The 26,191-nt window shown below is 38.3% G+C and overlaps 1 protein-coding gene across 18 annotated transcripts in view; it reads left to right on the top strand.

The window, feature by feature from the left end:
* Positions 1-26,191, top strand: part of FOXP1 (forkhead box P1) — a 705,387-nt gene that overhangs the window by 586,068 nt on the left and 93,128 nt on the right. For all 18 annotated transcript variants that reach the window (XM_042452066.1, XM_042452083.1, XM_042452065.1 and 15 more), the window contains one exon: positions 3,827-4,031. In XM_042452066.1, coding sequence (XP_042308000.1) covers positions 3,827-4,031 — 205 coding nt within the window. The remainder of the gene's footprint in view (positions 1-3,826; positions 4,032-26,191) is intronic.

Genomic DNA, 26,191 nt, shown 5'->3' with positions numbered 1-26,191 from the left:
GAGGTTTAATTTCAGAGGACAAGTAATAATTGAATATGGCTAATAACTAACTGCTCATATGGGACAAAATCCATCAAACTGTAATTGGCATTTGGTTTTTATGAAAGGAGAAAGAAATGGCTTTATAGCAATAGATATATCTTAAGACTTTCTGATTACTTAATGTATAAATTGAAGCATCTTTTAGAATATGTACTAATTGCAGACACTTAAAGCATTTCTCTAATTTTTTCTTCAACCCACTAGCAAAGACCAAATGTTTTTGTTAATGCTACTCTCAGAAAGGCGGGGAAGGTTATTGGTCTGTCGTGCAATAATTTACTCCTCTTTGATATGCAAACGATCCACGGTGAATATAAAAAAAATCCTATCAGACTCATTTCACAGTTCTTAACCACTTAGATTCTCTGGAGTCTATCGCCTCATTAGACCAGTGCTCTCCAAAGCTAGCATAATTAAAATCTTTAACAGTTTAGCAAAGTAAAGATGTTTGGCTGATCACGTTGAGATGATTATCTACCCATTGTATTCTAAATGACAAAAATAAATTAAATTTAGACCTTGGCATTTTTTATTATGTGTTTCCAATGAATATAATGCATACTGCTTTTATTTTAATGCCTAGGGTTTGGTGAGAGTCATGTTTGTTTCAGACACTGATGCGTATTTTGAAAATGCCAGGTCCCACGTATCACACCACATAAATGATAAGTACCTGGAAACAAAGCAGTTTGTTCCATTGGCTCTTTGACTTCCAGCTCTTCAAAAGATTTTTTTTAAACATTGCTGATTCCACACAGTTTTAATACTGAAATAATATTTAAATGCCCAATTTCCACATGCCAGCCTAGAATGACATAACAACATACTCTCATATTTTGGTTTCCAAAGGTTTTCTGTGCTGTCAAATTAATATGACAATCTTACAAAAAATGGAATTGACAACATGTGCCTTTGTAACATTTACATAACATCATAACTCTTATTTAGCCTGTTGATTTCCCCCCAAATCCTCACTTCAGTTAAAGAATGCATGAATCGCCTAAATATGGCTATCCATTTTTATCTAGTTGAGAAACATTTCTTTTTTAAAACAAATAAATAAATAAAGATTATTTTATGTTTTCATTACACTTCCAATGGCTCATTAGCACTGATCAAGAAATGACAGTAATAATAATAGTGTTACTTGTATAGAAACTTGCAGGGTTTTTTTTTCACTAGACACATCCATCAATTAAGTGAGCAGTGCTAGAAACCAAAATTAATGAGAAAGATAGGTGTGTTAATGAAATAATCATAGTATAATCAATTTGACTGTTAAAATTCGAAAAGCATTTCATGAAGACAATGTGAATTCATAATTTATGTCTAAAAGTGATTAATAAAAACTGTATTTAATAACAAAGCTATTTGTCATAATTTACAATTTAAGCACAAAATTAGTCACATTGTGGTTCATGTTGTCATAATAACACAGATGAATAAATTTATTTTGAAGACCTTTCTTGCCTCTGAAGAGAGCTTAACATTTATCCGTTGTCTTTCAGAAAATGAAACTCCATTTATTTGGATGTTCTATCAGCAGAATACAGCTAGGAATTGTTGTAGAATACAAATTGTGCATGGCAAACCTCAAGTATAACTTTACTTTCCGTAACATCTAGGAGAACAGTCCAATCAATCTGAAAGTGTTGTATTTCAATGCCTTTCCTCACTATGCTTTTCCACAGGAAATCATGACAAATTATTTTTTCTTTGTTACCAAACAACTTAATATGAACTATTAAATGTTTATGTAGCAAAGCCCAAATAACATTGGTGATAAATAATGTGTCAGGATATACAAAGAGCTATGACATGCTAAAGATGACCAGAGATTCAGCTAGTCCTACCTTCCCTAATGGCAGCTTTTCCTCATCTCAGCCCAAAAATATTTGCTCACTGTATGATTTCACTGGAATGAACCTGACAGTGTATGCAAAGCATTTAGTATGTGTGGCTTCTGCCCATTATATTGCAACCTCTGGTAAATCTCTGCCAAATTACAATAGAAATTGTACTCCCAGGCTATGTAGTTTCCAGTCCAGTCAGAGTATGTATAATCACAAGATATCTGCGTGGAAAGCGTTCCCTTGCACACCCAGGGAGAATGTATACCCCCAACTCCATATCTGCTAAATCCATTCTCATTGTCTGATGGGACAAATTGTTCTAACATCAAATTGATGGGTCACTGTTGAGAAAAATATTCTGCCTACATCCAGCCACCACAATATCATTTCTATCAATGTAAAAGAGGCCAGGATAAAATTACTAGTGCATTCACCATCAACACCTGGAATTGTAGAACAGGTTGTCAGGACTCCAGTGTCTTAGTAGCTCCTACAGTGTTTGTACCCGTCCTGGGCCTTCCATGGCAGCCATGTCACATCATCACAGCCGAGTCATTTAACTTCCATGCTAGTTTTCCACAGTGCCATGGTGTGATACTTTATCAGTTGAACCAGAGCACTGAAAGAGCTAATCAATTCTCCTGACCTGGGCAATGGACTAACTGGACTTATTGCCCAGTCTTAAAAATTGTTATTCCTGTGTGTGAAAGTTAATCAGCCTGTAAGTGATGAATGATGAATAAAATAAGTGCATTTGTTTTTCCCCTGTCTCTGATCCATAAATACCTTTACATTCACATGTTCAAATATGTATCTGCTAATTTGAGAACTGGAACCAGGGTGATGTAGTGGTTTGAGTGTTGAACTATGACTCTGAAGACAGGATTTGATTCCTTGCTTGGTCATGAAAACCACTGGGTGACTTTGGGCAAGTCACATACTCTCAGCTTCAGGGGAAAGTAATGGCAAACCTCCTCTGAACAAATTTCTGAAGGGTTGGGGATTGAGACGGGTAACAACAGAGGTTAATACAATACAAAATAATCAGAACAAAGCCTCAAATTCCTCCCATTTTTACTCCATTATACGGGTGGGAATTGTGAGGTCTTCCAGATGATTTTGGACTACAACTTGCAGTATTCCTCATTCACTATATAGGGCTGGATAGAGTTCCAGTCCAATAGCATCCAGCATGCTGCATGACTCTCACCCCTAGTTTAACTGGGTCCAGATAAGAAGGATGGGCACTGGCCAACTGATGCCAGCCACAGATGCTGGCGAAACGTCAGGAATAAACTCTTTTAGAACATGGTCACATAGCCCGACAAACCCACAAAAAACTATGGATGCCGGCCATGAAAGCCTTTGACTTCGCATAGTAATGGCATGTTTTTGCTCTCGTGTTCTTACTTGGTGTCTGAATTACTAAATCACCAAAAATGCAACTACTTCAGTTAAATTCAAACAATGCATAACATTCTTCTTGGTCACTGGCTCCCACTGTCAGATACTTCTAGCAATCCCTCTCTTTCTGAACATATCTAGTAAGTACATCCTATGCCCTTCCTTTGGGTTTTCCCCATCTATTGGGCCAAACTATTAATTCACCAAGGTTACACAAACAAGTACTGTACAAACAAGACCTCTAGGTTGTCTAGCTCACCATCCACCTTACCATGGTCATGGCTATGGATCATAACAAGCACTGCAATTTAAGTAACAACATGCTGTCCGTATAAAACATTAGCTGATGGGACATTAATATTGCGCCATATCACTAATATGTGGATATGGCTGCTAGGTTTTGGTACTTAAAATATGAAAAATAAACTTCTGTTTTTGGTTTTGTTTATTGACTTTGATGATAATTCCAGTTTGAAAGTAGCAAAATTAACTGTTAATTGATTTTAATTTATTCAATTTTGTTTCAGGCATGATTCCAAGTGAACTACAGCAACTCTGGAAAGAAGTAACAGGTTCTCACACAGCAGAGGAAGCTGTAAGCAACAACCACAGTAGCTTGGACCTCTCAACGACATGTCTCTCCTCCTCAGCCTCTTCTAAGACCTCCTTAATAATAAACCCACATGCCTCAACAAATGGACAACTGTCAGTCCACACTCCTAAAAGGGAGAGGTAAGTGCTGGGAGAATTTATCAATATCCAGTGTTGTGGGGGATATTTTAATAGTATTGATAACAAAAATGCATTCTTTCCTGTTTTGCTGATATTCTAATTTTTCATATGTATATGAGACAGTAAAAATAAAAGAATAGTAGAATAAACAAAAAAAATACTTAGTGTAATGTAGTTTGTCTCACGTAGTAATCGTTCATTAGGGAAATTTAGAACAAAGATTTTCAGTAGAATGTGCTGGCTCTTCAGCTTATGCTGCTATACTGGAATATTTTGGAAGTTCCCATTTTAATTGATTTTGTATGAAACAGTAGCATTACACAAGGGAACACAACAGGCACAGTGGACATGTAACATGGTTATGTGCATAATGTGCACATATTCATTATGTGCACAGTGTAGTGTGTAAGTATACACAGAATACAAATCCACAGTACACATATTAGCATATATTCCTCATGTGGTCTGTGAAGTAGATATTAATTTGGACTAAACAGTTATTAAACTTATACAAGGATTTTATAGTTTTTTGTGGGTTTTTCGGGCTATGTGGCCATGTTCTAGCAGAGGTTTTTTTCTGACGTTTCTCCAGCATCTGTGGCTGGCATCTTTCTCTAAAACATCAGGAAGAAACTCTGCTAGAACATGGCCACATAGCCCGAAAAACCCACAAAAACCTATGGATGCTGGCCATGAAAGCCTTCGACTTTACAAGGATTTTATAGTTCAGACATTTCAGATTTCTAAGGAAAAAGCATTCCACTAAGCTAAATGGGTCTGTAAAGTAGAAGACAGTCAGAGAACCAAATCCCAAGTTTTTAGGGCCATTAGTTTGCCCCACTCAAAACCCTGAAAAAGTCTGCTACAGTTTTTGTACCAGTCTCAAAGACAGCCCCTCCATCCATGCAACACTCCATCCTTCAGATTATCCATACCTGGGCCACTGTTACCAAGCCATCCCTGCCCAAGTATAACTAACATACCTGTCAAAGCTGATAAAGGGCACACCAAGGCACCAATGTCATTTAGGCTTTCAGTGACAAATTTGGATCCAGAAGAACCGAAGGCTGAAAACTTGATCCTTCAGTGGGAATGTAAGCCCACCCAGAAAAGATGGTCTACTTAGATATACTGTATACTAAAATTCAACATTTCAACTATTGTTTTAAGATTATTGTAGCTATCTTCGAAGTCAGGGGAACACTGGAAGACACACATACTTTTAAAAAGTCAGTAATTTATTTGAGATTGCTCACACAAGAGGAGTTCTGACCCATGTGCTCATGTGCACATTCTTAAGAGAAAGGTGATCCCAAGAAGAGGTGATCCTGCATTCCTATGAGTACCATGTGGATATCTGTGGTGTTACCAAATTGCTTCTGTGTTTGTTTTATGTGAGCATGTTCCTCATTGAAGTTGTGACTGGCTCTGTGTAGACCAGTAATGTGCTATGTGAACTATGCCTTCTAAATGTCATGCAAGTCCAAGGTGGTCATAGCTGCCTTATTTTCTTTTTCTCTGAAGCATGACAAGCCTGCTCTTCAAATATATGGTTTCTACTTGACTGGAAATTGTACTTTTGCTTATATTTGTCTACCTGGAGTAAAATGATGAACATTTGATTTTGTTTCATTTTCTGTTGAGAACTGGGCATGCATATTAGTCATGTGCACACAAATGATAAGCCAGAAATCTGAGCCCCATGCTTGTATCTGTAGATGCTTGTATCTGTAACTGACAAGCCTGAAGTCCTGGTTTTGATGATAATGCTAAGCTTTCAGTTCCCGTAATTAAGCCATTTCCATTGGTGTGAGAAGCCAAGTGAGAGCAATCAAGCTATGGGTTGTAGCACAGAACTCATGAGTGGTCAGCCTGGATTATGCAGAATTCTGATTTATTGTTGCAAAGAAATGCAGTTGCAGAGTTACTTTTGTTACAGAGGGTTTGCCCCAAAGAGAATCAAACATTCCAGGTTATGCAATCTTTTTTGTGATTTTTTTCTTTTTATATAAAGAAAATAAATGATTATAAACTCTAACTAGTTGCCCATGTTTTAGTGGTGGGAGGATCCATGTGCACAGTTATAACTTGTGCACAGCTGTTCCTGTTCCTAGAAATATAAAATCTGGTCACAGTGACATATGCCTTGATTAAGTCCCATATGTTTTCATGTAACATACTCTATGTGGCATTGCCTTTGGAAAATATTTGGTAACTACAGTGGATCCAAAATTCTGTGGCCAGACTGTCCCCAAGGGCTGGTTACATGGAATATATAACTCCCCTGTTACTTGCTTATTAGCTTTTGTTTACAATAATTGCATTCCCATCTGTATTTCATAGTTTGTATTGATGCACATATGGACTTGAGCAATTTAGGTATTGGGTATTTAGGTCTAAACTGTACATGCAGACTCCTCTTTTTTTAAAAAAAGTTAATCTCTTGAAATAAATTTATACAAGCTTTTAAAAAAAATAACACATAGCACACTATTTTAAAAAATGTATCAAATGTCCTCCCTCCTAAAAGAAGTATTTTTACCCTATAATCCTACATCATGTCCCTGTGGTATCTCCATATTATTATGAAAGGTTTCTCTAAGGCTCTAAAGCAGAGTCTGGTGAAGAAAGAGGCTTCAAGGTGAATTGTCAAAAATCATTTCCCTTAGCATACCACTGGATCAAGGAGCCTTCTAACAGCAGATACATGTATGTAGAATGTTTTTAATGTTGTAAGCCACTTTATTGTTTTGTTACAAAAAGCAGGGTATAAATAACAGTTTTATTATTTATTTATACAATCAATGGCTCCTAATATAGTTGGCCCTTCATATCCTCTGTTTTGTTGTTAACTGCCCTCGAGTCGATCTTGACCCATGGTGACCCTGCTGATGAGACATCTGCAAGACCCTCTGTCCTCCACTGCTCTGCTCAAATCCCACAAACTCATACTCATGATTGCTTTAATAGAGTCCGTCAATCTTGCATGCGGCCTTCCTCTCTTTCTACCTTTCCTAGTATTACTGTTTTTTTCAGTGATTTCTGCCTTCTCATGATGTGTCCAAAGCACAATAACCTGAGTTTTGTCATCTTGGCTTCTAGAGAAATTTCTGACTTGATCTGCTCCATGACCCATTTGTTGGTCTTTTTGGCTGTCCATGAAATCCTTAGCACTTTTCTCGAGCACCACATTTCAAATGAGTTTGAGAGGTGATTTACCAGGGAGTGTGTTCCACTGTTGAACAGCTTTTACTGTCAGGAAGTTCCTTCTAATGTTTAGGTGGAATCTTTTTTCCTGTAGCTTGCGTCCATTGTTCTGGATCCTATAGTCTGGAGCAGCAGAAAACAAGCTCCAAAGCCAACATCTAAATTCCTTGTATTGTGGAAACAAACCCCAGCAGATACAAAGGGCCCACTGTAGTTGGAACTTCGTGTCCCTTTTGTGAATGTTACCTGCTAGGATGAGAGTTTGGCATACTTGGACTGTCATCTCCCCATCCTGGTTAATTTTCATTGGACTATGATTTTCTCACAGGGAAAGATTTTGTGTGTGTAAGACCTTTGTGTGTCAGTTGGTGTGTTTATGGATGGGTTATGAGTGCTTTCAGAAGAAGGGTCCTGAGAAGCCTGCTTCTTAAATGGAGTTTACTCACTAGGCCTTGGAATCTGAGCTGTAATATGTCAGCATCCATTAGATGGCAAAGGTGTCAATACTGAGAAGTGTCTTATTGAAACCAAATAGGCTACTAACCAAAAGGGAATTAACTATCATACTTACTGTCTTTGCTAGCTTGTTTATAGGTGAGTCGGGGTTCTTTTTGTTCTTGGCTAAAGTCTTTCTTAGTCAAAAGAAATTTGAAAGAATGTTGGTAAGGCAAGCATATAAGCACATCTTGTGCCTTTCTTATATGCAGAAAACAAAGCTGTTATGTATGGATGTAAAATACTTAAGAACCTTTTTTTGTTTTGTTTTGTTTTTTTAGATACTGTTTATAGTCTGTTACTTATGCAAGGAGGACCTGGTCTTGTTTTTGTGCATTTGTTCATGTCTGTCAGATGAAATATGTTTGCATATATGTAGTACCAGAATACAGCATTTTTTTTTGTAGAATGAGATGTACTAAAACTATTTTGGCTTCTTCCAACATGTAGCAAAAGGCAAGAAAGAATAATAATCTTCCGTGTGTGTGTGTGAGTGTGTTGAATGTAAAAGAATAAAGGACTTGTAGTAGATGGAAATAAAACATTGTTTGCTATTTTAAAAAACAGACAGCATTTACCTGCACTGTTCTATGTGTGTTATTTTCATTACATTCTGTGCCCGCCAACCCACTTTGGTAGTCAGGGGAAAGGATAGAGTGGCTTGGCTCTTTTTCATTTCTTCGTATCCTTTGCCTTCCCTTCTTGTCAGTCAGCCCAGGGTACATAACAAACTACTATTACCAGAAGCAAGAATAGCTTTCAACATTTAATGGACATCATTGATAGGATGGGAAAGCACATGGGTCTGCCATCCTTCACACATAGAGAAGTTAGATTATGCACAGTACTTGGATGCAATAAGTGATTGCAATAGGACGTTGGCTGTGTTGGCTTCTAAGTGCATTCCAACACAGCAGTTCTCTGCAGCAGTCTATGTGACTCCAGGACAACTTGCAAGTGTATATCCTTGCAGAACTGAGATGAAGATATTGAAGGTGTCTTAGATTTGCTTCCATATCTTGATGGTGTGTGATCTGCATCTTATTACATTTTCTGTTTCCAAGAATTCAGAAGAATCTAGAATCATAGCATCGTAGAGCTAGAAGAGACCACAAGGGCCATCCAGCCCAACCCCCTGCCATGAAGAAACTCTCAATCAAAGCATCCCCGACAGATGGCCATCCAGCCTCTGCTTAAAGGAGGGAGACTCCACCACACTCCGACTGAGTGTGTTCCACTGCCGAACGGCCCTTACTGTCAGGAAGTTCCTCCTAATGTTGAGGGGGAATCTCTTTCCCTCTAGCTTGCATCCATTATTCCAGGTCCTGTTCTCTGGAGCAGCAGAAAACAAGCTTCTTCCCTCCTCAATATGACATCCCTTCAAATATTTAAACAGGGCTATCATATCACCTCTTAATCTTCTTTTCTCCAGGCTAAACATCCCCAGCTCCCTAAGTCTTTCCTCATAGGACATAGTTTCCAGACCCTTCACCATTTTAGTCGCCCTCCTTTGGACACGCTTCAGTTTCTCAGCATCCTTTTTAAATTGTGGTGCCCAGAACTGGACACAGTATTCCAGGTGGGGCCTGACCAGAGCAGAATATAATGGCACTATTACTTCCCTTGATCTAGACACTACGCTTTTATTGATGCAGCTTAAAATTGCATTGGCCTTTTTAGCTGCTGGATCACACTGTTGACACATGTTCAACTTGTGGTCTACTTGGACTCCTAGATCCCTTTCACATGTATTCTCCATAAGCCAGATGTCCGCCATCCTATATCTTTGCATTTCATTTTTCCATCCTAAGTGCAGTACCATACATTTCTCTGTGTTGAATTTCATTTTGTTAGCTTTGGCCCAGCTTTCTAGTATATTCAGGTTGTTTTAAATTTTGTTCCTGTCCTCTGGAGTATTAGCTATTCCTCCTAATTTAGTGTCATCTGCAAATTTGATAAGTATGCCCCCAATTCTGTCATCCAAGTCATTGATAAAGATGTTGAATAGCACTGGGCCCAGGACAGAGCCCTGTGGGACCCCACTGGTCACTTCTCTCCAGGATGAAAAGGAGCCATTATTGAGCACCCTTTGGGTTCAGCCGGTCAACCAGTTACAAATCCATGTAACAGTTGCCTTGTCTAGCCCACATTTTACAAGCTTGTTTGCAAGAATGTCATGGGGAACTTTGTCAAAGGCTTTACTGAAATAAAAGATACTATATCCACAGCATTCCCTTCATCTACCAAGCTGGTAATTTTATCAAATAAGGGATAAGAATTGTCTGGCATGACTTCTCTGAAACCCATGTTGAATTTTTGTGATTATGGCATTGCCTTCTAGCTGTTCACAGACCCTCTGTTTAATGATCTGCTCTAGAATCTTTCCTGGTATAGATGTCAGAGTAACTGGATGATAATTGTTGGGATCCTCTTTTTTCCCCCTTTCTAACAGCAATACATTCATTAATTTGCAACAGGAATTTGTTTTATAAATTCTGAAATGCAAGAAGAAATTCTGCTTCTTACATTTTGTAAAAACAGGTTCTTTCTTTAAGAATAAATGTAGACCAAGTACTTCTTTGCAGTTTGTGATATATTACAATATGGTACCTTGAAATTAGCTTAGAGAGTGCACTTGAAAACAAACATTGCCACAATTTTCTATTGTTAGGCTAAACAACAACAAAAAAGGCCTGAACTTCTTAATAAAATTCATAAATGTGGATGATACCATTAAAAATCCTTTTCAGATCCATCAAAATGTAAAACGTTGAATGCTTTGGAGTTAAAGAGGGCATGGGCTGGGACTTGTTTCCCTTTTCTTTGATATATTTGAGGTTGGCACCAACAATTTGCAACCATGTGATTGAATTACCTCTCCGTCCATAAGAGAGTGGGCAAGTATATATTGAAGAATGCTGACTGAGACATTTAAGGTTTCTGTTGCTGTCTTGTCAGGCGAAGTGGTGCCTGCCAAGATGTCATATGATACATGAAACTGTGTGTTTAGAAGCCCTTTTTGGAGAGGGGGAGTATTTGCACATCTCTGCATTCAGGGGAGCATATGAACACTACAAAGAAAAGGCTCTAAGGTAAAAAGGATTGCGTATATTTGAAGGGAGTGGAACAATTCCACAAGGCAGCAAGCTGGTTTAACTTTATGGCTAAAGGTTCAGGTTGATGTGGGAAATAAAACAAACTAAAATTCAAATCAGCTTACTAGAATATAAAGCTTCTCTTGAACAAAGAAGAGTGGGAAATATTTCAGATTCTTATGGCTCAAAAGCCAATTTGAGCAGTCTTTATAAAATGTCTAGGAACAGCTACTTCAAGATTATTTTGAGTATGTCTGAAAATTGTCTGAATGTATTTTTATTTATTTCAGATATAAATAAATAATTTACAATTGGTTAAATAAACAAAACCTGGAAATAAATAATTTACAATTGGTTAAATAAACAAAACCTGGAAATCATCAGGAGACAGCATACCGATTATACAGTATTTAACTGTCCTGCTTTTTCCCATGGACTTTATTCTTCTTTGAAAGAAAGAATTGAAAATGTAATTCTAGAGTGACTTTACCATGGTCCCCCAGATGATGTTGGATCGCAGCTCCCTCAGCCCTCATAATTGGTTGTGCTGGCTAGGGCTAATGAGAAGTCCAATAAAACAACATCTGAAAGGCTACCTATTTTCCATTCCTAGCCTAGAACAACACTATCTTTGCTCTTTTGGGCATGCACCTCCATTCTCTGTGTCTTTTAAAATTATTATTATTTATTATTAACCTTTATTTGTGAAGCGCTGTAAATTTACACAGCGCTGTACATGCAATCTTTTTAGTTAGATGGTTCCCTGCCCTCGGGCTTACAATCTAAAAAGACAAGACACAGAAGGAGAAGGGAGTGGTGGAGGAAAAGGGTAAGAGGTCCAGCAGTTCCTCTCTATCTCCAAGGCCTGGACCAAGGCAGATGGACTGGAGGGAGGGCTTGGCTTCATAATGGATGGTTAATCATTTTCCAGGGAAAATACATACTCTCAAACACTTATTTATGTAATCAGGCAATCTAGCAGTGATACTATTCTATGAGCTGAGGTTAACAAATTCAGAAGTGGGCAAAGAAGGAAAAGGCTGAGATATTTATGTCGGTAGAGAGGTTTTGGAAAGAAGGAAAGGAAAAATACTAACTTTAAAGGCAGAAATTACGAAGAAGCTCCTTGTAAGTGGCATTCACCCTAGCGCTTATGATCCATGGGATGCAGTGTATTTCTTTTTCTTGTATTGATTCTCCAAAGAGGATCATGATCATCAAATGACATAGGGGTACATGCTCGAGCCCACTAGGTTGATAAAGTGATATAGCAGTATACTCCTTTGCAGTGCTAAAAGCTAAACAGGAACATAACACTTCTTCTAGGGCAGTGATGGTGAACCTTTACGAGGCCGAGTGCCCAAACTACAACCCAAAACCCACTTATTTATTGCAAAGTGCCATGTTCCTCTGGCTTTCTAGTAACAACCTCTGGCAAACTCTGTGCTAGGATGATAGCACATGTGCCCACGGAGAGGGCTCTGAGTACCACCTCTGGCACATATTCTAGGGCATCCTGCTGTGTTGCCATCATTGAAAAATATGTATCGTTCCTGTGTACAACTGGGCTCAGTTCTCTCATGCTGGAAGGAGGGGAGAAGACTATAACAGAGTGACTCAATTGGTAAGGAGATCTAAAGATCCTTGCCCCAATTAGTGCTGTATGCAAAAACAGCTACTTCTGAAGCACAGAGTCATACTTTCTACCAAAGTCTTGTACGGAGGTGGTTCTTGTTAGATGTTGGGATATACTGCTACCAGCTTTGCCTTTATCAATCCCTCTGTTAGGAAAAAATGGATGGTCTGGATTCATTTCAGTCTGTCCCATTTTTGAGAATCAAGTTGCCATGGTCCTGAGGATACATGCTAGCTGCTAGTCTGGTGGGATTGTAGCCCTGTTAGTTCTGTTGGACATCTTTGTGGCTTTTAGTACCATGTGTGATAATATCTTTCTGGACCACTTAGCCAGAATAGGTTATGGGCACATCTCTTTATGGTTGTTTCACTATCTCCTGGAGAGCAGTTTAGATTTCAGAAGGTAGCACTAGGGAATATTGGCTTGACACTGAGGCTCTGGCACACAGAATCTTGCAAGGGTCCATCTTATCTTCTGAACGTTGCCGTGGGCTATCTTTTCATGCTGCTTTTTAAGTTTTACAGTCCCCATAACCCCATTTTTCCTTGTCTCTGAGTATTACAACTCAAAATGCCACCAGTACTACCTTACTGGAAAGGGACATAATTGCCAGTGCTGTTTAGGGCCATGGGCTCATTCTTTGAAAGCAAAGAGCACTGTAGTGCTGTCCATACTAAGTAAGAAGTATGTCTGTGGAAAGCATCATAGGCCATAGGCTTTTTGTCTATGATTTGTGTTGCAATCCTGTGTCAAGGATGATTCAACTGCAAAATAACTTCATCTGTCCTGGTTGATTCAGCAAGCAGGGTTTGATACCTTGATTGTGATGGCAATAGTTTTGTTGCCAAAATGTCTCCACCAAGGCAGAAGAGAAGTATCAGCAGGCTCAGGGGAACTGCAGTTTGTAGTAGTGTGGGCAATTTCACACACAGAAGAAGGGAGCAGGGTCTCTACAACTGTCCACTGGGGGTTGAACATGCTTGGTGGCTATGAAAGGATGACTGAATATTGGGAGTGGTGAATGGACGGGAGTGTCATGGAGAACAGTATGGCTGGCTGGCACAATCAACAGGAGCACTGCACACTGAGACATTTCATTGCACATCCCACTTGTATTAATCTGCTCTTTCAGTACTCTGATTGCTGAACTCCTGCTGGATTTTGATGTGGTTAGTGAAGCTGATGACTTCTGAGTTTCCTCCTCCCCCCTCCCCATCTTCTCCAGAACAGTGTTGTGAGTGACAAGTACTGTATATGAACTTTTCATTGGAGCTTCAGCTACTCAGTTGCTCTAGTTTCATTTGTCACATTGAAGCTAAATTACTGTGATGTGGAGATACAGTCCTGTTGAATTGTACGTCTTAAGGAGGTTAAAATGTGTTTGGGGACTTAACTGCAGCTCGATAAATAGTCTTGCAGTGTTGTGTTTGACTGGCTTCTGTGTCTTCACTGTGTCTTTTTCACCAACACAAATGTTCAGGTTTTTTTTTTTAAAGGACTAATGTCACATTCAGAGAATAAGCAATAAAATTCCTTCTAGGATGTTTTTCATTTTTTACTGTGTTTTGAAATTGTATCATTTAGTTAATTTTTAAATTGTTGTTGCAAATTATCTTAAATGTAAAGAAAAAATGCATTAATTCAGACCTTTATTTTTATTACAAAAATGTTGTACCCTACTTTATACTCTAAATGATTTTCAAGCAGTTCACATGTTTAAAACCCAATAATAATAATAATAATAATAATAATAATAATAATAATAATATAACCAGTAAGATTCCTTTAAACCAACCATATTATAAAATGTATTTTAAAAAGAATGAAAGCAAAGAATTCTTTTAAAAAAATCTACAAGGCAGTTTTGCTATATTCCTGGATTCAGCTCTGTACCTAGAGAACCTAACTGGGCCAAGAGTATGTTTGCCCAGTTATAGCTAGTACATGAGTGGGACTGATTCCTGGAAATATATGATCCAGCCAAAGTGATGCATGCCTTAGTTACATCCTGTTTGGATTAGTGTAACATGCTGTACATGAGGCTTCCTTCGGAAATGGCTCCAAAATTGCAACAAGCCAGTAGTGTGCAAAATGCTTGGAGTTTCAGAAATACAGTCTTTAGCAGTGGCCTTATGACTGTCCTCTTTTACAAGGAGGTGTTCATTGCTTTCCCAGATCAACTGCTAAGTCTTCTCTTCCTATATATTAGAGCAGTTCAGGAGCAAGAGTTTAGCCTGTGGCAGGATACACTTCTTTGCTTATTTCATTCCTGCATGGAAGAACAAATAATTTCAATTTTCTTCTTTCATTTGCATGTTTGGTCACTTGTCTTCCAGTTGTCATTCCAGTTGCCTCTGTCCATTTAGAGAGAATGCCTGGAAGCAATCACGTCATCCGCCTGCGTCTTTGCCTTATCTCACAGATGGATCAAGGAACTGGCAGGAACATCAGCTATATCAGTTGGAAAAATAGGATGTTCTCTTGGTTGGATAGCCCATTTTATATTTATGCCATCATTCATTGGCAATTTTACCAGCCCAAAAGAAACTGCAAGTTTACCTGTTACAATAGCATCTCCAATTTTTTTAAAAAGTCATCTAGTTGAGAACAAGAATTCAGATAGCCACGTAATAAAAGTCAGAGTCAGATCACAGGGGTTATAGAAAACGGAAAGCTCTGTTAAATATAGCTGTTTCTCCCAGTCTCCTAATCAATGAAAATAAAGGGGGCAATTTTTCTCTTTGAAGCCAATGTCTTGGTCTTTTTGCTCAGAAGGCCATGTCCTGCATACCACCTATTTATTCTCAGTTGGAGAGGGGATGTGGATTAAAGAGGCTTTTCTTGATGACCCCAAAAGTCAAGTAGGATCATATGGCCCTGATCCTTAGCTCTGCCAAGATAATGACATGAGAGGAAGAGGAGGCAACAACAGTGAGAAGAAGAAACCAATACAAAGAATAAAAAGTCAAGAATGCCAGACTTTGGAAATCATTGCGGCCCAGGAAGCATGGCTTTGAAAATCATCTTCACATTACATTCAGCAAGAGAAATTTAACTCTTTCATGGTATCTCGGCTCCACGCACCTCCAGAGTTAGACATTTATGAAATATGTGGCTTGAAGCTGGCTGCTGCCTCTTCCAACCACCATTACCATTCCTCTCCCACTTGTGTTAAGTGGTCAAACTGATCATTAAATGCTCCATTATTCAATCATTTTGCTTTTGGCAGGGGGAGGGATCCCAGCTTTTTGGAACAAGCAGTTCTTTAATAGTGCTGTGGACAATGTCATAGGAAGAGTCTAACCTGTGAAATGGGTTGAGGCTAAACCAAAAACGTTATTCCTTCTCCACCAGTTCTGTCTCAAATGCAGTTTTTAGATTCAATTTAACTAGAGTAATTGAATCATTAAAACTTCTGCACTGATTTACCAAGATCCCATGGAATCTACTCCAGAACTGGATTTAGGCTCATATCTGTCCTTCGTGCTGCTTTCATTCTGTCTGATATGTTTTATTTGTCCACTTGTTTATATAGAACCATTGTCCTCTTTGATGCTTCCCTATCAGATGTGAAACCGATATCTACACAGTTGCATGATTCTATGACAGTTGTGCTCATATGGCTATTTATTGACACTATTTGGCTTCACTGATTTTCTGTCTCTTTACAAGAACTATATTTTTGCTTCTTTTATAGCACCTACTTTGAAGTATGTATTTTAACATTTTCTCATCAGAGAGTTCTACCTTGGAGACCTGTAATAATAATAATGATAATAATAATAGGATTTATTTGTATACTGCCCAATCACTGGGAATCTGAGCGGTTTACAACAGAGGGGATAATAGATGGTTCCCTGCCCTCAGGCTTACAATCTAAAAAGACACGACACAAAAGGAGAAGGGAATGGTGAGGGGGGGGGGTAGAATCAGGTCCAGCATTCTTCTCTTCCTCTGAGGCTTGGACCAAGGCAGATGGACCGGAGGGAGGGCTCTTCTTCTTCCAGGCAGGCCTGGTGGAGCTAGCCTGCCTCTCTCCTCCTCAAGATGGTGGCTGAAGGGAGGGCTTGTCTTCTTCCAGGCAGGATTTCCCAAAGCTTAAAAATATACATCTAGTTTAAAAGCATTTACCCTTCCATCTAAGGGATGTTGTTTAGTATGTGTGTGTGTTCTATGTCTAAAAGCTATCAACTTAACATTTCTCCAGCTGCAGGGAAGAAAGAAGGAATAGAAACACAGAATTAGTTTTTGGGTTTGTTTCAGTACAGATCTAAATAGTCAGGCTTGAAGCAAAATGCCCCCTTTAAGAAGAATTTAAAAAGAAGATTCCAAGATCTTCTTTTCTATATGGTTTCCCAGGGAGAGAAGGAATGAGTTAATTGTTCTATTTCCTTTGCATTATTTTCTTTTCTTATGTATCTTGTTCCCTACCCTTTGTGTCCTATTGGACCCAGATTTTGCAAGTAACAGCAGCGGCAGTGTCAGCTCTGGGTTTTGGTGCACAGCAATCTGTTAAGAAGATAAATAATGTGCTTTGGCATGACACTCCTACTCTCCTCTTTAATTTGTCGTACACAAGGAAAATTATAATTAAATCATTCAGGGTAAACCCCCGAGTACTGGGGGGGGGGGGAGCAGACTTTCGTAAAGATTGTCAGTAGAGACCAACTTCCCTGTTGTGCTGTGCAGAGACCTTTATCAATATTCAACACTGTTAAAAGGAGAATCTTTTTGTGCAATTTGTGAGGCGGATGCCAAAACTGAAATCACGGCTTGTTAAATATCTTTTCCCTGTGCGATCATGGGCATTCAGCATTGTTAGCGTTTTGCTCTGACTACATGTCTCCGTGCTTGGATTTTGCTCAGACAATTTAATAATGTTTATTGTGCAATTATACATATGTATAAATTCGCTCAGTGTGATAAACCTACTTCGGTCGTTTCTGCCCTAAGGGAAATGCTTAGCTATAGATACATGCATTCACTAAGAATAAGCAAAAGTGAGCCCATTAACTAGTATGCAAACCTTTCATCTTATCACATTTGGTTCTCTGCAAAGAGAAGTACTTAACTGCTAGCAAGGAGAAAAATATATAAGCACTGCTACTTTTTTAAAAAACAAACAAACAAATGTGCTACCACTACCTCAACTTTGAGGAAATCTCACATCTGTTTAAAAAATGACACAGGAGTTATACAGTCACCCCTCCTAACTTGCGGAACCTTTGAATATCTGCGGAAGGGTGACCTCCACTATCTCCAATGATGCTTCAGTTTGAGACCACTTTAACTGCCCTGCCTCTGTGCTAGGGAATCCTGGGAATTGGAGTTTATTGTGGCACCAGAGCTCTCTGACAGAGAAGGGTAAATGTCTCACAAAACTACAGTTGATATAATTTGATATAATTACCTAGCATTGAGCCAGGGCAGTTAAAGTGGCCTCAAGCTGGATTATTTCTGCAGGGTGTTTTGGACTTCTCTCAGCCTCAGAAGGTGGCAGTGATAAACTTTTGAATAATCTTTGCCAAGAAGAGCTTTTGAAAGGGTTGCTATATGTCAGAGCCAACTTGAAGCCACATAGCATCAACAACAAACATTTAAAAGCAGTTTTATTCAAGGTGTGCACATGTGTTTGGCATGTGAATCAGTCAGCTGTTTAGGACAGACTTAGAGGTACTATTTACATTTTTGAGGGGACAGAAAGCAGTGGTTTTCTGGGGTTGGTATATAACTATAATGAGTAGTAACCATTGATAGTCCTTACATCCATAAACGTATATAATGTCTTTTCAAAGCCTCAAAAAGATCAAATTGCAATGTAAATGTGATATTTGTGATTCAATCTGGATCAACACCACTACTCATGGAGAAAGAAGTCTTAATCTTTCCCCCTTTGGCTGCTTTGATGCTGAAATCTTTTCTCTTCTAGTACCAGCATGGTGCTGAAAGAATAGGGGGAAGCCTCCACTCAAGAGCCCTGTGTGATCTGGCCAAATGCCTATCAGTGGCTAACCAGATGGCTCTGGGGTGTGAAAAAGCAGGAGATGACAGCAGCAGCCTTCAACTGCTATTGACCTTGAAATTTTTATTACTTCTGAAACTAGAGGTATCATAAACATTAAAATACATTAGCAGACCTTAATAGCTTTACCCTCCATGGGTTGGCTGAATCACCTTTTAAAAAGTTGTCTAAGTTGACAGTCATCACAACATTTTGTGGTTGTGAATTTCATAGCTGAACTATGCACTGTGTGGACTATGCCCTTTCTTCTGTTCTGAATCATCCACCTTTCAACTACCATTCAGTTTTGTGTAGGAATGGGAAATTGTGCCCAGTGTTTTGGCCGAGTTTTCATCCTCACAGTAAACCGTATTAGCACATTAATAGCCAAAAAAATGTGATTGAGCAATGAATGGAAGTCTGCTACCAGTTGGCATTGGGGTTTCTGCCAGCATTTTAAAAATGTTTTGGAGTCAGAGGGGGATATTTTGATACAGAACATGACTTCAGGGAGCATTTGAGGACTTTTTGTGGACATTTTTGAAAATTGTATTTTGTTTTCTGGGGGTTTCGGGGATCCCTAAAAGGATGTTGAGACTGCATTTTCTCAACCTGTTAAAGTATTATAGGAAGAAAAAGCTTTCTGTCCCCTTCAGTATAGGCCTTCTAAAGCTCTAAAAATTGGTGAAACATTGACAACACTACACTTCAAAGGCATTCACTATTTTTATTGATTACCTTTGGATGAATATGTTTCAGACTTGCTTTACAGCTCACTCATATTAATTTTTTACTGTTTTTACTAATACTTTTTTTTTTAAAAAAATGGAAACTACCTTGAGTTGTAGGGCTGATAGAAAGCCAAGATGTTAATAAATAAAGGATAAGATTGCCAGAACATCAAATTCAAACTTAGAACCTTATACACAAAGAAATGCAAAAAAGAAATGTTGCATGTGTTTTTAAAGGAAACTTACAGGATCTATGGCTGCATTTACACTGTAGAAATAATGCAGTTTGAGACCACTTTAATTGCCATGGCTTAATACTATGGGATTCTGGGATTTGTAGTTTTATAAGATATTTACCCGTCTATGTCAAAACACCCAGGTGCTGCAACAAACTACAGATCCCAGGATTCCATAGGATGGAGACATGACAGATAAAGCAGTGTCAAACTGTATTAATTCTGCAGTGTGGCAGCAGTCAACGTGGTAGATTGCTTGAAAGTGAAGGTGTTGACACTAACAGAAAAATGTGATTTTCCAATGAGGAGAATGCAGTATTGTCTTCTTAAGTTCATATTCACTGTTTGTGTTAAAACCGATTTTGCCCTCCAGAAGTTAATAGATGCTTTGTTTGTATATGCTTTCCAAGAGCATAAAATGTATTCTTTATGGTAAAATACTGGAGGTAGCTGTAGTTTACAGCCTTTTGGCTGTACTGTAGTTCAACTGCACTTATGTGTACAGGTTACTTTCTGATACATATTTTGCAACTTCATTGAAGTTATTTTGAGCAGAAATATCATTGAAAGTAGCATAAGTAATTTTTTAAAAATCTTGGAATTCATTACCTTATGTGTTGCACAACCAAATTGACTAATTCTGTCCTTTTCACTACTACTTAACAAATGGGTAGTACAACCAAAAGTTATAAATCTTTATCCTGCTTTTTCAAATAGGTCTTACATTTTTGATCAAAATGGTTAATGTAGTATCATCAAGTAGACTAATTTGTATTTGTTTGAACAGTAATGAAAAGAAAAATGAATAGAGCTATTTGACTGGAACTGTTGGGACAATGTAGTGATCATTTTAATTCGTTTCTTCTCCTCTTAGCATGTTAAATGCTCTAAGTCACTCAGGGTGTGTTTGTTAAGATGTACACTCGTCCCTCCACATTTACGTCTTTGACTTTTGCAGATTTGATTATTCACAGATTTTATTAATATGTTCTTTCCAGGAATGTTTGGCTCATCCAGCAGAACTCTATGGTCAACTTTAACCAAAAGTTGCACTGAAAGACCTAAAAATTCCTTGAAAGAACACTCCACTAGGCATTGGTAGCTCCTCCAGCGCAATTCTGTGGTCAATGTCTGGCAGATGTTGACCGCAGAGTTGCACTGGAGGACCTAGAGATTCTTAGAGAGGTGTTCTCTCACGTAAAAACATAGTGTTTTTGTTATTTGTGGTTTTTCCATGTTCCCGGGGATCTTGTGACCCTAACCCCAGCGAATGTGGAGGGACAAGTGTATATTTATTAGATACAAAATATAACTGCTCATAGATTTCAGAGTGTGCCTTCCAATCATGTCTATTCCAATCCTTTTCTGTTATATATTCTTCTTTGTCATATTATCACCTGTTTGGCCCAAAAGTCAGTCCAGAGTTTTTCTTGCCACAGAACTGTAATGTTGCCCATTCTCTCAACTAATTGTTATGGATGCTCACTATTCATTTCTTCTGTTCCTCCAGATAGATAGATAGATAGATAGTTTAGCTGGTGGGCATACAGGCACCAAGTCCCCAGAGTGGTGCCACTTTTATGCAGCAAGTAAAAAGGAGGACTGTAATAGTAAGAGGGAAGGCCAGTGGAGATATCAACAATGTTCTCCTGGTGAGCCTAAGGAAAGAACATCAGAACCTAATTTAATAGCAAACTTTAAATGCTTCTATTTGTCCTCTATCTCAAACTGAAATCTAAGCAGAAGAACAATGGCTGGCTTTGTCATTGCAGAGTCCACTCCACTCCATTCCAAGCAGTAACTTTGCTTCATTAGTTGTATGGAAGGAAACACTAGACTAGAAGATTAAATGAGTGAGATTCTTTCACAGGGTACATCCTGACTTTGCTTCTCAAAGGTTATCTTTACTGCACCCCATGCAAACTAATCCAAAGTTCAATATTAAGGGCAACCATGCAAGAGAGAGACAGCATGATGTAGTGGTTTGAATGTCAGATTACAACTCTGGAGACCAGAGTTCATTTCCCTGCTTGGCCATGAAACCCCTTGGGTGACCTTGTGCAAGTCACATGTTTTTGGCCTCAGAGGAAGGCAATAGCAAACCTCCTCTGAACAACTCTTGCTAAAAAATAACATGATAGATTTGCCTTAGGGTCGCCATAAGTTGGAAACAACTTGAAGGCACACAGCAACAAGGCGAGTTTGTGAAACCTAATTAAGGGCGCTCCCTAACGTTCTCCAGTTTTGTCTTTGCAAGATTCTCATTCTTATTCAGGGGGACCTTCATCTATGTTGTAAAAGGAAGCACCCAAAATCTCAAGACTGGCTTAGATAGTTGCCTGATTTCTTCCAATGTTAATTTTATGTGGAAATGTGTATTTAATTTCCAATTTAGTCCAGTTTTTGCCCATCTGTATGAATAAGGTGTTATTTAAAAATCTAGCACACTGTTTTTGAAACTCAGAGTAAATTATTCAGCAGTTGGAAATAAATTTCTTCTGTTAATATGCCACAGAGATTATTTTTCCTCCAAACATAGCCATTGAACAACTGGACCTTATGTCAAAGGCCATAGAAAACCTGATAGTTTAAAGGATATGCAATTAGTTTTACTTCTTTTTTTCTTTAAAACCTGTTTTGCTCCCTGCTCCAAACCTCCTCACTCATTTCTCTTGTTTTGAAAAAATACACCCCAGAGAGTGACAGCCCTTTTGTATGACCTTTGGTCCCCTGTTCAGACTGCATTGAACCCAGATTTCATTGTGTAACAATATATTCTGAACACCACTTTGATATATTGAATGCCATCTTCATTAACACTAAAGAAATAAATATTGTTGTTATTTTCTGAACAGGAACATCTTTTTTTAATGCCTTCCCCCACTCAATACTGCATATTTAGTTTTTAAGAAATGTAAAACCCTTTCAGAAATCATTTGTATTTTTCATCCTCTGAAATCTTGTTTTATAGTGACCCCCCTACATTCCTCCAGCTTTTAAAATGGCAATCATATCTTTGAAGAACGCCAACAAATTAATTATACCTGACCCCTTCCTCATCAGGCCATGTTGAAGATCTTTAATCATATTATGCTTTCTAGTGTATTCCCATGATAAATCCTGCAAAATTATTCCTCTTCATTTCTCCCCCTCTTTTCTTCGCTTCCTCCCACCTTGCATCCTCGAGTGATGTTAAGCTAACCAACCTGTAATTGTTATATCACATGGCTCTTTTCTGGATGAGTGTGTTAGGTTTGTCACTTTATAGTTTTCAGGAATCTGACCTGACACTAGAAAAATTCTGAACTATAATGGTTCACTGGTTTCTGGTCAGATATAATAATGATCAGTTGTACCATTTTGTAAGCACTGTATCCACAGCAGTATATCCAAAGGCACTTTAAATAAATTAGGTGAGCCTTGGCAGACGCTGAACAGAACTTTCCCAAATTTTAGCATATGTATTGTTTTATGCCTCCATCTGGCCAACAGCTATCTGTATGCTTTGTGTACACCACCCTTTACTTGCCACCAGGATGCTTAAATGTATTTCTTACACAACTAAGTCATGGTTTTGCATATCGATTGCTGGTGACTTAATGCTGAAACAGATACACAAATAAATGAGTGGATTTAATTTTATAGTGGCGTCCTAAGCAAACCTTACTATCCAAGCCCTTGAAGTCAAATTCAGTAGATTGCCACCCCATCCTATCATTAAATTCACAGGTGCCCACATAATATCATCACTATCCTGACACTTTGTCTTCAAATTGAAGTTTTGAGCACATGTTTAACCCCCTCGATTAAGTCAGAGTCATGTTCAAGGATGTAACTTTGGCAATGAATAGGAAATAAGACAATATTAAGTATATGGGTAGTAATAATTTCTTTCCTCTTTCTGTGCCTGCAGTTGATTCTGTCCCCCACCCCACCCCAAACTGGATATGTCAGGAACATTAACTGTTCAAAAAGAGCAGGGAAGCCGGAAAAACAGACAAACCTCTAAATCGTGATTGAGGATGAGTAATAACTATTGTACAAACATCAGGAAATAAGGGAAGTAGTTCAAATAAGCCTCATTGATATAATTACTCTTCTAAAAATGAACTGTTTAACATGATAGCCGCTGTATTGCACTTTCTTTTCTCAGGGTACTCTTCTGCTCGTGTAGATACCAATGATAAATTGCCATTTATTTTTAATGGAGCAAGATGGAAACCTTAGGTTATGATTGTTGCTGTTGTTTGTTGTTGTGTGCTTTCACGTCATTCCAGACTTACAGCAATCCTAAGGCTAACCTATCATGGGGTTTTCTTGGCAACATTTGTTCAGAGGGGGTTTGCTATTCCCATTCCCTGAGGCTGAGAGCAATAGAGGTGATAGATTCAGTGGATGTAGCTAAAGAGACTAAACAATAGAGTTAGAATATATTTAAATGTGTGGTAGCATACATACAATTATAAATGGGATATAAGAGGGATCACAAATGAATTTATGGATATAATCTTATTCACAAGATAGGAAGGACAGCTTTGTTAATTGTAATGTAATATGTGTGATGGAATAGATGTTGTTATGCCCAGTGTTTATTAGAAAGAGTACAATCTTCGGATCAAGTTTAGAAGTAGAAGTCGAAGATAGAGGAATTTGGAAAGTGATAGAAGGTAAGAGTAGGTAGTAACTGCAAGATTGAAGGGGAAAAGAATTAAGAAAGGAAAAGGGAGGAAGAGAGAAATTAGTTAAAGATGGGGTCAAGAAGGAATAAACCCATAAGGGCAATTTTGGAAGGTAAGAGAAGGTCATGTAAATGAAATTTAAAGAGAGGGAACTTGATTTGTGGATAGTGCAAACTTAAAATTAAGAAGAGGGGAGGGACATGGGAAACAAGAAATATTGAGGGGAAGAGATTTTATGTTCATTGATATGGTTAGTTTTATTAATGAGTAAAGTGGTATGACTTGTTTTTTTCTTTTTTGTTTATTGTTATATGTCATGTATTTGTTTATTGTTATATTCTTTGTCAAATAATTAATAAATTTATTTGCATTTTTTTTAAAAAAATGATTTACTGTAAAAGGCTAAGGTAGGTTAAAAGAATGAAACAAAGGACGAGGTATAAATACCATAAATAAATAAATAAATAAATAAATGTGCATTAGCACTCTGAGATAAATCAGTGCAGTCCAAAGGCTTTTTAAAAAGGCCATATTTTTACTTTGGTTCCTCAATGAAATCAACGTCAATGCCAGTCAGACCCTCAAGGCAAAGGCATTTCACCATTGGGGTGCCATGGCTGAGAAGACCATCTCCTGCATCATCATGCAGGGTATTTTCTTCACTGGTGGGACACAGAGAAGCACCCTTCCACAGTAAGCCTCAATCCTCAGGCAAGCATGTATAGGCAGCTATATATTCTCTTGGAATAAGCCACATTGGACTCAATGACATTTATTACAGAATAGACATGCATAAGATCATGCAGTTAATTTCTAAATCAGTGACTTCTAAAACCTGGACCACTTTTGAGCCATACTCAGGCAAACTCTGCCCCCAGAAGGGGCAGTCTCGCACTGCTGCTGGTTGCTGCATCCGGGAACTGCAGCATCCAAACCGTGCGGTTCCCGGATGCAGCAAAGGTGTGTGGTGTGCGGATGCTATGTATCCAGCACGTAAAGATGGTGGCGCCCATGTGTATAGTGCGCCGCCATCTTCACGCCCTCGTAACGTGCTAAGGGTGAGGCCGGTGTGGATGCTAGGTCCTTGGCCAACCCCTAGCACATGATGGGGGCGCCGGAAGAGCCCGTCTGTAACAGGCCTCTCTGACACACCAGAGTATAATTAAATTTTAAGTTGTTTTCTCCTTGGAATAAAATGACCTCATTTTTCTTAGAGTTTGTAATGATAATTTACAACTTTACTTTGATTTACTGTATTGTCCAAAAGTTTTTATTAGTTTCTTTTATTTCAGAGGGGTATGTAGTTGCTTCTCTTCCTGATAGTTTATTTTAAAAATGGTTCTGGCTGAACATTTTTTCTTCTTGGGCTACATACGCAGTGCAGAAGTAATCTGGTTTGATGCCACTTTAACTGCCAAGGCTCAGTATTATGGGATTCTGGAAACTGTAGTTTGTTGCGGTACCAAAGCTCTCAGACAGAGAAGGCTAAATGTCTCACAAATTTACAGTTCCCAGAATTCCATAACATTGAGCCATGGCAGTTAAAGTGGTGGCAGCCCTATTTACAAATAGTAGTTTTAAAAGGCAAAGCACTGTGAAGTGGAGGTTCATTATTGTGATAGGGAATTGTTCTATGTTTAACCTGTAATCATATATGCTTTGTTTATTTGACATAATAGTGGAGTGTAAAGATTTTAATAATGTCTTTCCACATAGAGGCATAAGAACCAGTACACTGGTACCTTACTGAGATATAATGAACTGCTACTAAATGGGGCCAAAATTGGTAACTTTAGCATCAATGGCAACTGAAAACATCTGTCTATACAACTGGGTTTTTATTGAATGGAATGAATTGATACAAAGGCTGCTGGAGTAAGAAAAGCAAACTCTGCGTCATAAAATGTATTCTAATTAGAGAGATGGGAACAAGACTACAAATGGAATAAATTGCTTATACATGTTGGATGTTTTTTTTTTTTTTTCCAAACTGGTGTAAACAAAGGAGAGAACTGCTCCTTTGGGAAAGTGCCTAAGGAACACAGGTGCTTGATGGAACATTTCTTTTAATCTTATTTTC

The sequence above is a fragment of the Sceloporus undulatus genome, chromosome 2 (assembly GCF_019175285.1).
Source record: "Sceloporus undulatus isolate JIND9_A2432 ecotype Alabama chromosome 2, SceUnd_v1.1, whole genome shotgun sequence".
Taxonomy (NCBI): Eukaryota; Metazoa; Chordata; class Lepidosauria; order Squamata; family Phrynosomatidae; genus Sceloporus; species Sceloporus undulatus.
This window is presented reverse-complemented; position numbering and strand designations above follow the sequence as displayed.